The sequence below is a fragment of the Gymnoscopelus braueri genome, assembly GCF_963280865.1.
Source record: "Gymnoscopelus braueri genome assembly, chromosome: 1".
NCBI lineage: Eukaryota > Metazoa > Chordata > Actinopteri > Myctophiformes > Myctophidae > Gymnoscopelus > Gymnoscopelus braueri.
Window position 1 is genome coordinate 45,961,402 of NC_137603.1, and position 12,734 is coordinate 45,974,135.

The 12,734-nt window shown below is 40.0% G+C and overlaps 1 protein-coding gene across 1 annotated transcript in view; it reads right to left on the bottom strand.

Moving 5' to 3' along the window:
* Positions 1-225: 225 nt before the first annotated feature.
* LOC308074200 (CUB and sushi domain-containing protein 1-like) overlaps positions 226-12,734 on the bottom strand; it is a gene marked incomplete at its 3' end in the record, with an annotated part of 656,606 nt that continues 644,097 nt past the window's right edge. The window contains exons 73-75 of the mRNA XM_080413541.1: positions 11,402-11,528; positions 6,511-6,576; positions 226-385 (exon numbers count right to left, since the gene is read on the bottom strand). Coding sequence (XP_080269667.1) covers positions 226-385; positions 6,511-6,576; positions 11,402-11,528 — 353 coding nt within the window. The remainder of the gene's footprint in view (positions 386-6,510; positions 6,577-11,401; positions 11,529-12,734) is intronic.

The window sequence follows — 12,734 nt, forward strand, 5'->3', positions numbered from 1 at the left end:
TATCACTAACACTGTAGGAAGAATTGGGTGATACATTGTCCAGGTTGCAGGTGTACCAGAATGATATTACTGTGCAGACTACGCCGACAATGGACCAGCACTCGAGGACACAGTTGACGAGTGCAAGTCTTCCTTTCCATCGGTTGAGTTTGGTTAAACCATGCTGTGGACCGCAACATGGGAGTGGGAGCGTACCATCATCCAGGCTGCGGTCAGGTTGCTGCGCTATACCACAGTGCACACTGTGTTGAGTGTGGTATCAAACCTAACAGCCTTGGCCTCCGTCGGTTTCATGTTGGTGTCATACATGGGGTTTTCAAAGGATGCCTGACCATTGGAGCTCTCATGGCCAGCATAGCCATTGAACTGGACCTTGGGGCGTGTTCTGAAAAACAAAGACAAACAGTTGGCAGTACAGAGAAAACAACCACAAAAAAACTAAACACACCTTGCTTTTCTGGCTACTGAAACACAAATAGCAGTGTTTTTAGGGGTGCAAAAAATGTATTGAATCATATTTTAAAATATGGATTTTTAGGGAAAATCGTGGTTTTCAAAAATATAAAAAATTGCTGATCTACAAGCTCACAACTCGTCACATCGTGATTTTGAGTGATGAAGTATAATATAGATAAATAAGTGGTTAGTCGGACTAATCAATTTACTCAGTTTAAAATTTACATTTTTTCATGTTATTAAAAAATGAAATACGTTCGTACTGCCATACTAATCAAAAACGTTATCAATAGAATAAATGTTAAGAAGATACGTGCAGCCCTAAGTGTTTTGGAACAAGACTGACTCAAATGGTTAGGGTTCATTTGTGAACATTTTCACCTATAAAGGAACGCCAGGTTGAAAGTGGTTAAGATTGTTCATGCCTCTTGTTCCAGAAAATGTTGGTTTATTAGATTAGATTAGTTATTAGTTTATATTCTACAGCAGTCCAACTCAGAACATCAACTGAAGTTGAAGTTGATTTGGACTGCTGTAGAATATAAACTATCTAATGAACCAACATTGTCTAATGTTGATCTTCTATAAGATCACTTCAGAATGACAGATAGAGAGATCTCCATATATGGGCATATCGGTCGGATCGGCGGTGTGACGTAGGTGTCTGAACTCTAGATGTGAGGGCCCGAACCTCTAGTTAACTCAAGATAAAACAGACTAAAAGCGTTATTTATTGCAGTATAGTTCCTACAATAGGCAACAATGATGGCACAAGGGCAGATGTTTAAGCATATGAGGGATGTATATTATAAACATAAGAGGTATTTAAGTCCTAAAAAGGAGCATGTCCTGGTATGTGAGCTACAAATCATGCTTTTTGTGTATGTGTGATGCGTACATATCATCTTTCTGATTTCCAAACTCCTGTGTCATTATGTCCAAACCTAAAACACTTTTATTTTTTTGTCCTATGACAAATAGACAAAATAGTTTTACAAGATCACAATGCGCCACATTGTGACTTGTAAGCTTGTAGATCTGTTATTTTCACAAATCTTTGAACATTTTTGTTTGTTTTATTTTGATTTATCTAGTATTTTTTGCCTTTAATGACATGTCGAAAATAGTTACGCCAGGGTTAAAGTGGTTAGCCCTGGTGTCCCTATTGGGCATGTCATTATAGACGAAAATACAAAAAAATAGGCCTATATGCTTTATAATTATACTCCAATGTATACAGCCACAGCGTTGTAAGACGGAAGTATAAATCAGGCTTAAATGGTTTATTTCAGTAAATCAACCCTTAATTGCTCTATTGATGTTGCACAGTGGCCAACCACAGAGGACTGTATTTGTACTGGGCAGGTTCCAGGTGTGAGAGTGTGTGTGTGTGTGTGTGTGTGTGTGTGTGTGTGTGTGTGTGTGTGTGTGTGTGTGTGTGTGTGTGTGTGTGTGTGTGTGTGTGTGTGTGTGTGGGACTCTAGTTAAAATTAGGTTGTTAAACATAAAGATACACAATAACTGATAATCAGACTACAATTGTGGTAGATTACAGTAATATTGTGAGATGTAATCAGTTAGTTCCAACCCCTTTGGGATTACTAGCAGGCAGGAATGCTGCGGTGGAAACCCATTTCTGCTTTGACCTCATTAAGAGAGAGAGAGAGAGAAAGAGAGAGTTGGTGGAGATCCAAACCTGGGAATTCACTAAGCCTTCCCTGCATGTTCAACCAATTATTTTACAAAACTACTCTGCAGTGTATCACTGCAACGTACGCACGCACACTTTTGTCTAACAGCATCCTGTTTTCTGAAAAAAAAAGTAATCTGAATGTTAGAATCGATAAAATGTTAATGGTAAAATGCCAATTGGGCAAAGTAAATCCACTGGAAAGCAAGTGTTAAACATTTTTGTATAATTTGTTACTCAAGCTTCACATTTTAAGTTCTACTTTTGGGTTCTGAATAATATTTTTCATTCAACAAAGCTATATTCTTCTTCAATACATCTGAACGATGTTTTAGGGCATAGGACAGAATCATTTAGAGAACATGATAGAATGTGAAGAGACTACATTTCCGTTCTCTGGGCTTAAAAAAGAAAAAAATTAATAAATATACAGGGTGCAGAGTTTTATTGGAATAGTTGTCTATCCTGCCCAAAATCACAGTAGCTGGGTTTACATGGGAGCTTTTAGTCTACAAATGATCGGAATAATAAAGAATAAATGGGTCTATTCCAAAATCTGATTCATTTGAAAGGGGTAGTATAAACCTTCTATAACCCATTTGACAGTTGAAAAGTAGTAAACGCTCCTTCCAATTACTTTCAATGATCATAATATCTCTTTCTAGCTTTGTAGAGCGACTATTTTCAGTGCATGACATGGCATGCAACCAAGTATAAATCAGACATTGGTGTAAGTACGAAGGTGACCTTGCCTTCCACTCTAGAGTGCCCCTCTCGACCAGCCACAGTGTTATAGCAACAAGTCTGCTGGAAGCAATGCAAACAAATAGGAGAGAACTGGTGCATGTCTTAACTTCTCTATTTCAAAATCACACAGGAAGAGGAGTATATGTGTCAAACAACAGCATAGATATGCAATAGCTGCTATCAGCCTTTATGCTACTGCACTGGTTTCCGTGCTCCGTCGATCTGTTACTTCAGATCAAGTTTTTCTGGAGTTTTTGTCCGCTGCTCAAAATCGTCATACTCTGAGAGCAGCAGATGAGCCTACAGTTCCCTGTGTGGGTGGTTAGAGCACAAGGAACAGTTTTCATTAAATGCAACTATGTTGGCAGATGCCTACTGTATGCACACAACCCTCATGAATGTTCACACAAACACATACAGTATTATTGTGGGAGTACATTTCTGTCATTAATAGGAAACTTGGGCAGGATTTCTCAAAACTGACATTGACTGCATGTAATTGTTGAGAAAATGGTAGCGCAAATTGAGTCTTTAAATTTACTTTTAGAATCAATACTATTTTTAAAAAACATTTCTCCTCATCATTGTGGCTCTTTAAGTATATGTAACCATCAATGAGAGAGGAAGAGGGAGGGAGGAAGGGAGAGTGAGGGAGGGAGGGAGGGAGGGAGGGAGGGAGGGAGGGAGGGAGAGCTTGATCAGCGAGAGAGAGGGGGGGGGGGGAGAGAGGAATATAGAGGCATATAGATTCCAGTTAAAGAGCCTGTAAACAGGAAATGCCCTGATGAGAGCAGTTTTCTGGGCGGGGCTAAACACCTCACCTGATGACACGCTCAGGTGAGTTTCAGTGATGTCATCAGTGTCATTGATGGCATAATTCCTAACTACACCAGTCTTCTGCTAAGGTGTCTATGCAATACCCTAGAGTGCATTGCCATCTTCTCAAAGAAACATTCTTCCACTGCTTTCAGCCCTTAGCGAAAAAATGACAGCTTATTTTTCATGACTTTGAAACCACATTGTATATGCTTAACAATTTTAGTTTTTTTATCATTCTAATTTGGCTGGGTGGTTTATAGGTGGTTTACATATTATTCCGTGTTCTGACTTTTTTTTATGCATACTACTGCTTATAGGCCTACTCATACTCATCCTTCCTGTTTACGGGGTCTTCAAGGGAGAGTTTTTGTTGCCACTGTCACAAAAATTGCTTGCTCAGGGTGGGACAATGTTGGGTCTCTGCTCTATATGTAAAGTGTCTTGAGACAACTTGTTGTGATTTGGTACTTTAATAAAATGTATTTGAATTGAGAGCCTATTTCTTCAACACTGGCCAATTCTCTCTACCAAAACCTGAACACGTTGAACAAGAAGCGTGGACGATTAAGTGTGGGGTTGTCAGTGCAATAACCCGGGGAACGGCAGGTAAGCTGAGAGTGTGGCGTGAAGTGCCACGTTTTCTTGTATCTAATAAAACTGATCTGTAATTGGTCATGCAAAGTTTCTCTAACAATAGATATATTGTTAACTGTAGAGTGGGGAATGGTTGGATAAAGCACATCATTTTCCCGAGGGACACATGGTGGTCGGATTTAGAAGATTCCATCGGAAATTCTAATTGTCCAATATGTCTGGAATGCAGTATCCCAGAACAAGTGAAAGTAAACATTTCCTGGCAGAAATCAAGTTTTACCTGAACACTGCAGAAAGTACAAAGTATGCGTGTTCATAAGTAGCCTATCTTATACAGTACTGTATACACATAATTGTTTATGCCAGGATGGCCTCGGACAGCAACGGCCAAGCAGGCTGTATGGCAGGTCACTCCATTTTCAATTCAACCAATCTAGTGGATCTTTATATTCAAACATTGAGAGAGAGAAAAAAAACTAAAAACATCAGGACTAAATGATCATATCCAAACAATAAGAAATAACCAACCTTGGTTGGTCTCATTACCGAATACATATCAGTGTGCATTTATTATCTTTTGACTGGAGAGAATTGAAAGTGTCTGAATGTCTCCCCTTCTCTGTGCAGTGTTACACTGTGATGACAACATGCCAACATTAGAGGTGACAATTAATATGAGATCAAAGATTTAAAAGAAAAAGGAAAAAAAAAACATGTCCTCCTTTCACCTCCAAATGACTGTCAGCTTTTTTTCTCTTTCTTTTTTGACACAGTAGGGCTGCACGGAATCAAAAAATATACAAATAAAATACTTTTACAGTGGTTGAAAACAATTAGAAACATAATAATGTTAAAATAATGATGACGTTAAAAAAATTATTTGTTCTCAATACAATTAAAGCTACAATCCTTAAGTTTTATCTTTCCCTCCCTGGAGTCATTTCAACAATATCTGAACTAAAATAAATAAAGTGCTTCTAGTATTCATTTTGGTGCAGATTCTTCAAATAGCTTTATTGACATTGCCATCCAGTTGGTGTCCTCTTTCAATGGAGGAGTAGGGAGGGACCACCTCCAGTGACTGCAGAGGTGTTACATTATATTAAGATACTCTTAATAATGTCCTGGATTGTAGCTTTAGATGTTTTCTCCAAAGAATTTGTGGCCCAGGGATTCTGCATGCCATAGTGCAACTATTCAGGAGACTGTCTTAAGCGCAATACATGCTCCTTCCGATGTCCAAACCTTTTATTTTCTTTTTTTTTTCAGAAAGGGAGGTGATAACTATATCATACAAAACTTCTGATAACTTATTTTTTGGTGTGTCAATACTATCATTACAATCATCCTACATTGGTACACCCATTGTTCTGGGCACATACACCCATTATTAATTTAATTAGCTGCATCGCCAATATTACATTTTTTTATCTGCCGTTGCTAGTTTAACCAAAACGACAAAATCAACCTAGGGTTTCATGTACCTTTAAAGGGCCACTTCACCCATTCTCAACCTATCTTCAATAATTATAAGATGTCACCATCTCTGTCTACTCACTCTCTCTGTGTCTCAGAGTGACATCATCGGTAGGCAGGTTTGGTTATTTCACACAAAAGCAAATAATAATAATACAAAAATAAATACAAAATAATTAACAATGGCTTCTATTTCAGATTGCTAACTTTCCAGGAAGAGAAATACTTTCTATCAGCTGGGAATCCCCATCGATGATGTCACTGGTAGGCAGGTTTCTGCACTGTCCACAGCCCACCAATAGACCATATTCACACAGCGGCCATATTGGAATTTAACGTTGAAAGTGCCACCACCCGGGGTGGCTACTTTCATTGACTTCATAGAAACATGGCCGCCGTGTGAATATGGTCTATGAGACACAGAGTGAGTACAGAAATGGTGCCGTCTCATACTGAGCATTACTGAGGACCAATGATATGAAGATAAGGTTGAAAATGGTTGAAAGGATACAGAATGGTACTTTGACAACATTTATCTTCCAGTTGATTGTGCAGCCTTACGTGAAAGCATGAGGAACAAAAACATTGTCTTCCAGTTAATTGTGCAGCCTTGCGTGAAAGCATGAGGAACAAAAACCAAGGAATGAAGGAATAAAAGGAGGATGTGGCGGCGGGAGGACGTCTGGTTGCCGTTAGTAACCAGGTGATTGACAGGTGTCAAGTCTTACCTGCCGCCTGGCCCCCAGGTGTCTTTGGGTCTCTCATTGTCAGCATCTGTGTCAGCAGACAATGCCCTGCATACAACCACTGGCTTTAATGTACAGCATATTATATACAGTGGCACACGTGCTAACTGTCAGATTACAAGCACACTGGCTGGCATACTGCATGACTGTAGCGTAACACACTGCTTACAGGCTGGCAGTGTGTTATGACCAGCCAGTTGCCAGTAGACAAGTAGACCAGCTTATGTTTGGCAGGTCACAGCAGACTGTATGGTATGTTGTCAGATGGTACCAAGTGGTTATTACTAACCACTTGGTATCTGATAGCACAGATGACAGAAGTATTAAATTATCGTACCGGAGGCTTAAGATTATCGTATTTTAAAGAAAATGTATCATACACAGCAAAAGAAGATAAATTACAGGTGTAAATATGTAATTTCACAAAAATATTGTATTTATTGTGAGAAACGACCTTGTTTCACATGCCTACTTAATAAAAAAGCAACATACACAGCGTGGAAGCAGGCAACTTCCTGGAATTGACTTAAATAAAAGCAGTCCTATAACTGGACTGGAAAGAGGCGACCAACGTTTTTAATGCCTCCAAGTACAGATCTAGGGTCAGATTTACTGATTCCCTGACATATTGTGAAAAGCCAAACCGGATCCCAAATCAGCAGCCAGGATATTTAGTAAATTCATGCACCTTTTTGTGATACAGTATGGTGAAATGATCGTACATTTGGGCATATCTGACATTATTGATCGTACAGAGGGTAAAATGATCATTCAAATACGATAATTATTGTACATCTGGCAACACTGTAGCAGGTAATAGCGCACTGCTATCTGGTAAAGCAGGGTTGCCAACTTGCAGGGATTGGTTGGAGGTTGCACACAATTTTGTTCTGTATTATTTGTACCAGTTTGGGTGGGTCTATCCAAGATTGAGGAGCTTTTTCTGTTTGCTGCTGCTCTTGTGCCCAATGCAGTGTGTAAATAATGGCCAAAATAACTTAAGAATGTTAATGATAATGTTTGTTTGTCTTATGTACATCCCATTTGCATGTATTCTCATTTGCTGTTTTGAGGCTTTCACTTTTTCTATTCTGTGTACTGTAGCCTATACAGCCTACATAGCCTAAACATAATTATAAAGTAGTAATGGGGAATTTGACAACGCCTCGTTATTTTCTAGGAGGGATCCTTTTTTTGTAAGAGCAGACTCAACTAAAATCAGGGATAGCCTATTTAACTTATGATTTATGTTTGTGGACATACCACTTACATTTATTATTCTTGAAAAATTCAAACACATTTTATTGGCTCTAGGAACGTCATATAGTAAAACAGTTAGTTTATTATAGTATTATAAAAAGATAATGTAGGCAGCATCAAGACCTGTTAACAAAGTCAAGACTTGAATCCATCTGTTATTGAAAAAAAAAAGCCAACTCTGGAACGATGCAATTTGGGAATGCATGCCCCTGTTGTCAGTGTACCGGTTGTACCCGTCTGTCAACATGTGCTCCTTTTATGCCCATATAAGGAGATCCCCCATGTCATCAGTATATGCCCATATACAGTATGGACAACCGCCTATCCAACCAACTTGACACCAGTCGGTTCTTGAGATATGCGAAGGACATATTCACTCTCACAAACGCATTTGTGCATTTACAGTAGGATTAAGTGATTAACTGACAGTGAGGAGTTTCACTGGGAGGGCGCTGTGCATGCAGGGGGACATGCTATCCCTCAGTTCTGCTCTCTGCTGAACAGGTGCGTTGACTGGTACTGTAGGAGGCTAGCACAGCAACCAAGAACACAATCATCTGCCAGCTTCCCACCTTAGCGTTAAGTCCCCCCCCCAAAAAAATGACATACACTGATGAATATAGGCAGGGCAATGGGGTGTATTTTTGTCTTATTGTTCCCCAAAACAAAAATAGTCTCCAGTGGTTCAGCTTAAGTTGTCACAGCTGGCACCTCAAAACATACTTATGGCAAAACATTTGTGTTCACCAAAGAAGAATTCATGCTGTTTGTCGTATCACTGAAATAACATAAAATCCAAAACGGATCACCCTTCTGCTCCAGAAAGAGTAGCTGATTTGAGGGGGTATGAGGCTGTGGGCATGTTCATAATTGTCATGGATGCAACTTAGGTCTGGAGTCTGTACTACGAAGCTGGATTTAAGTTGGTTTAACCCTAGGTTCAGGGTCACGACAGTGGTTCACTTATTACCGTACTAGCCGTCTCCTTAAACAAAGGCTACGCTGAGGTCTACAACTTAAAATGATCATACATGGGCATTATAGGAATCCATCTCAGCAACCTATACATTTTATGGAATATACAAATGCAATTATTGTCAGATTAATGATCTAAATGCTATTATAAGAAGTCTCAGGAAGAGCCTGTGATGCTCATAACATGCATGAAATAAAATAAAAAGATTGTTGAAGTTTTGCAAAGCCGGTCCATTTTATTGGACCGGGTTTGCATGTCTTTTTTCATAATTTCTTATTCACAGTGATAAGCCTTGAACTTCAAATTGTACAACAGTCTGTGATTTTTTATTCTTCATATTTGTTTAATATGATTCATTGCTTTTCATTCGTAAAATAAACTGCTCTGCTACCAGTGAGTTTGACCATGTTGCCATTGATCATGTGCTGCCAACACTGGCTCTTTTGTGTATGTGTATATAGCTAGATTGGAAAATCCTGGGTTGACTTGAGTTTATGACCACCTTCATTTGACTGTTTAGTGTGATTACAGTTGTTAGCGCTGGTGAAGGCAAATAATGAAAATATATCCTGGATATGTAGAACTTGCTTTGTAGTATAGGCCCTCGTCTGTTTAACAAAGTAATGCAAACCATAGCCTGTCCACTGTGGCCATGGCTGAATGAGCAGAGAGGCTGTCTGGTAATCAGAAGGTCACCGGTCGCCGGTTTCTTGGCGGAGAGTGATTAAAGAAACCATTGCAACAGTGAATATTTGTCCTTGTTTTTCCTTGTTGTGCCAGGCTAAATGTTGTCTGTATGAGTTGAAATATAATTGATAGCAGGGCCTATATTTTTGCTGAAGCTTTGAAGCTAGGTTCTGGCCTTGTATTGAGTCTAGCCTGTGTTGGGCTTGCTTTTAAACGCGTGCACGTCTGCAGACGCCAAATGGTATTTGAACCAGAACCATGTTGTGTCCGCCTTTGTGGCTACACAGTCATGACATGTAATCATGCCTTTAGCAACAAGGGGGTAAAGGCTGCAGGACTTAGTGATGGTTCAATAGTGTTCGGCAAAGCCGGAGGCACTGTGGAGAAATCAAACCCCATTACCACAGTGGTGGGGGAGCACTTTACCCGGGTGCCCACTGGACTCCATAAGTACATCATTTCTAAACATCCACTTGCATTCTCCACGAGTACACTTCTCTGCTCTTAAATCCACGAATTCCTATGGCTTGCACCATACAGCATCGAAGGAGAAAGAGAGAAACATATATGGCTCCCATGCACAAGTTGGCTCTTCTCACAAAAGATACAACAGCACGCTGCATGTTGACGAAAGTGAAAGCAAAGAACTGCAAGTTCTGCACTACTCAATGTCTCTCTCACAGTACAAATTACATGCTGTGCACATTGTGTACACTTGTTGCTAGGTGAAAGGGAGCAGGTAGCAGCAGTGTCTTGCTTTGTTCAGCTTTCACTGTAGTATGAAATGTTAGAGTAGTGGCAGAGCAGGAGACAGAGCCTGAAAGTGTATCTCACACCAAAAGCATGAGAGTTGGCAACCCTGGGTAGAGCTTATTACTAACCACTTGGTATCTGATAGCGCAGATGACTAATTAGAATGAACAAATGTTGGAAGGTACATAGTGCTATAGTATAGATAAAAGAATATATGGACTTATCTAAAATATTGTAATATGCCAATGCATGTTAACACTTGCACATTGTGGACAGTACGTAGTCTATGTACAGCACACTGTAGTTTTTCATTATCTCACATTATTGACCACACAGAGATGAGACTCTTATCAGTATTCTTGTCACACAGAAGATAAGTTCATCAGCGATCATATTTGCTAAAAGTCAGTGTATTCTTTTGGGATTGACTGCTGTCTAAGATGTGGAAAGGATGACATTCATATCGAAGTCTGGGACTTCTTAATATTCTGTGAGCTTCTTGTTTACAACTTACATAACATACCTCATACAAATTTCATCTTCAATTAAGTATTCAGTATTTTGAAAAACGCTTGTCTTGTGATCTCTGCAGCAGAATACTCAAGTACTTTTTGGAATACAAGATAATGAATAGATGGTATTCATGTCCAGTTCTCTGGCTTTGAAAAGTTCATATAAATCATCGATGTTCATCATCATGATGATGAATACAGAGGACCTGATTTTAGGTACCGCCACTCCTCTAATGTTGAAATAGGAATCAAATGAGAAACTGGAAAGGCAATCCCTTCCACAAAGTGTACCCTGCATGGGGCGTGTGGTGAGAACCAGGGTTAATGTTTGTAGAACTAAAAAGTTCAAAAAATCGTGAATTTAAATCAATATTTGCGAGTAGCTCTATGAAATTTCATGAGTAGGCTACACCTCTCTGCTCTCGATCTGCTATTTTCGAAAGATTTTGAAACATTTGAGTACTTTAACTTTGATACTTTAAATATAATTTGTGCCAATACTTTTACTCAAGTAACATTTTTAATGCCAGCCTTTTATTGTAACAGGGTATTTTCATATTCTGATAGTGCTACTTTTACAGTACTTTTTCCACCACTGGCTGTACTCGACATGTTTCAGAGAACAATATCAATGCCTGTCGCATCAGACTGGCCTCATAACGTAATGTGATGGAGTATAGATTACCTGTGCTTGTAGAGGTAGAAGGCAAAGCCAGAGATGATAAGAGCAAAGAAAGGAACCAAGATGGCTGCTGCAACTGAGCTGCTGTTGGTGTAGGGATTGGACAGGTCCGTAGCAACGGTGACAGGACCTGAATAACACAAACGCGCGCACGCGCACACACACACACACACACACACACACACACACACACACACACACACGAACACGAACACACAATGTACACTTGAGTTTTAACAAACACAATATACTGTGCGTGTGTGTATGTATATATACTAGAAGTTCGTGACGCGTCGTCCACTTTGCATCGCAGATCCACCTTACAGCCACCTCACACTGGCCCTCATTTATCAACGCGGTGCAGCCCAAATAATGGGCGTAGGGCGAGATCACCGCACCTTTCGGCATTTATCAATATATCCTGACGTGGGCTTCATCCTACCATACGCTGAGATCTCACGTCTGGTCGAGACCAGTTGTTGACGTTGGCTGCGCCCGTTTATTCCATTCTAGACCTGCGGAGCAGCATTGTCTGACTGTCTGACAGGCATCTGGACACATAATCCACTCCTAAATGTATATCTACACACTAATAATTAATCCCTGTGAAAATATAACATTTTATAAAGTAATTTAAACAAACTGCTTTAACAGTCATTCAGTTGCATTGGCTATTTTAAAATAGCAGATCTGCAAGCTCAAAAACGGGTCGCATCGCGACACGTTGTGAGCTTGTAGATCTGCTATTTTCAAAATATACGAGCGCTTTTGCGTCGGGACTCGGGAGTCCCGCGGTCGGGACTGCCGACGATCTTTTCATGGACAGTGAGGTGTACAAACTTACAGTAGCTTGTCCTATGTTATGGAGTTATGTCATAGAGAGTGTGTGTGTGTGTGTGTGTGTGTGTGTGTGAGAGAGAGAGAGAGAGAGAGAGGGGGGGGCGTGTGCGTGTGTGGCGAGGCAGGCGGGGGAAACTCTTTCTCATTGGCTTTTGATGTCTTTGGTCGTATTCTGGTCCTTCTTCATGTCGTAAAATCGGGGCGTTTTGAGAATATTTAAGGGCGTGTTATTTAAATGACGCTAGGTTCCAGCCGTGACATTTATCAAGCCTGGGACCAAATGTAGGCTCGGATCAGCTGTGTAGGATTCGTTGATAAATGTGACTTCGACGTTGGTGTACGGCCGAATATATGGAAAAATATACGCCGGTTTATACGCTGCGTTGATAAATGAGGGCCAGTGAGAGAGAGAGTATTGTGTGAAAGTAGGGCAAAGTCGCTTATGATTTTCAGACATGGCAACGCTGTGGTGAAAAGTAAGGCAAATACGCGTATA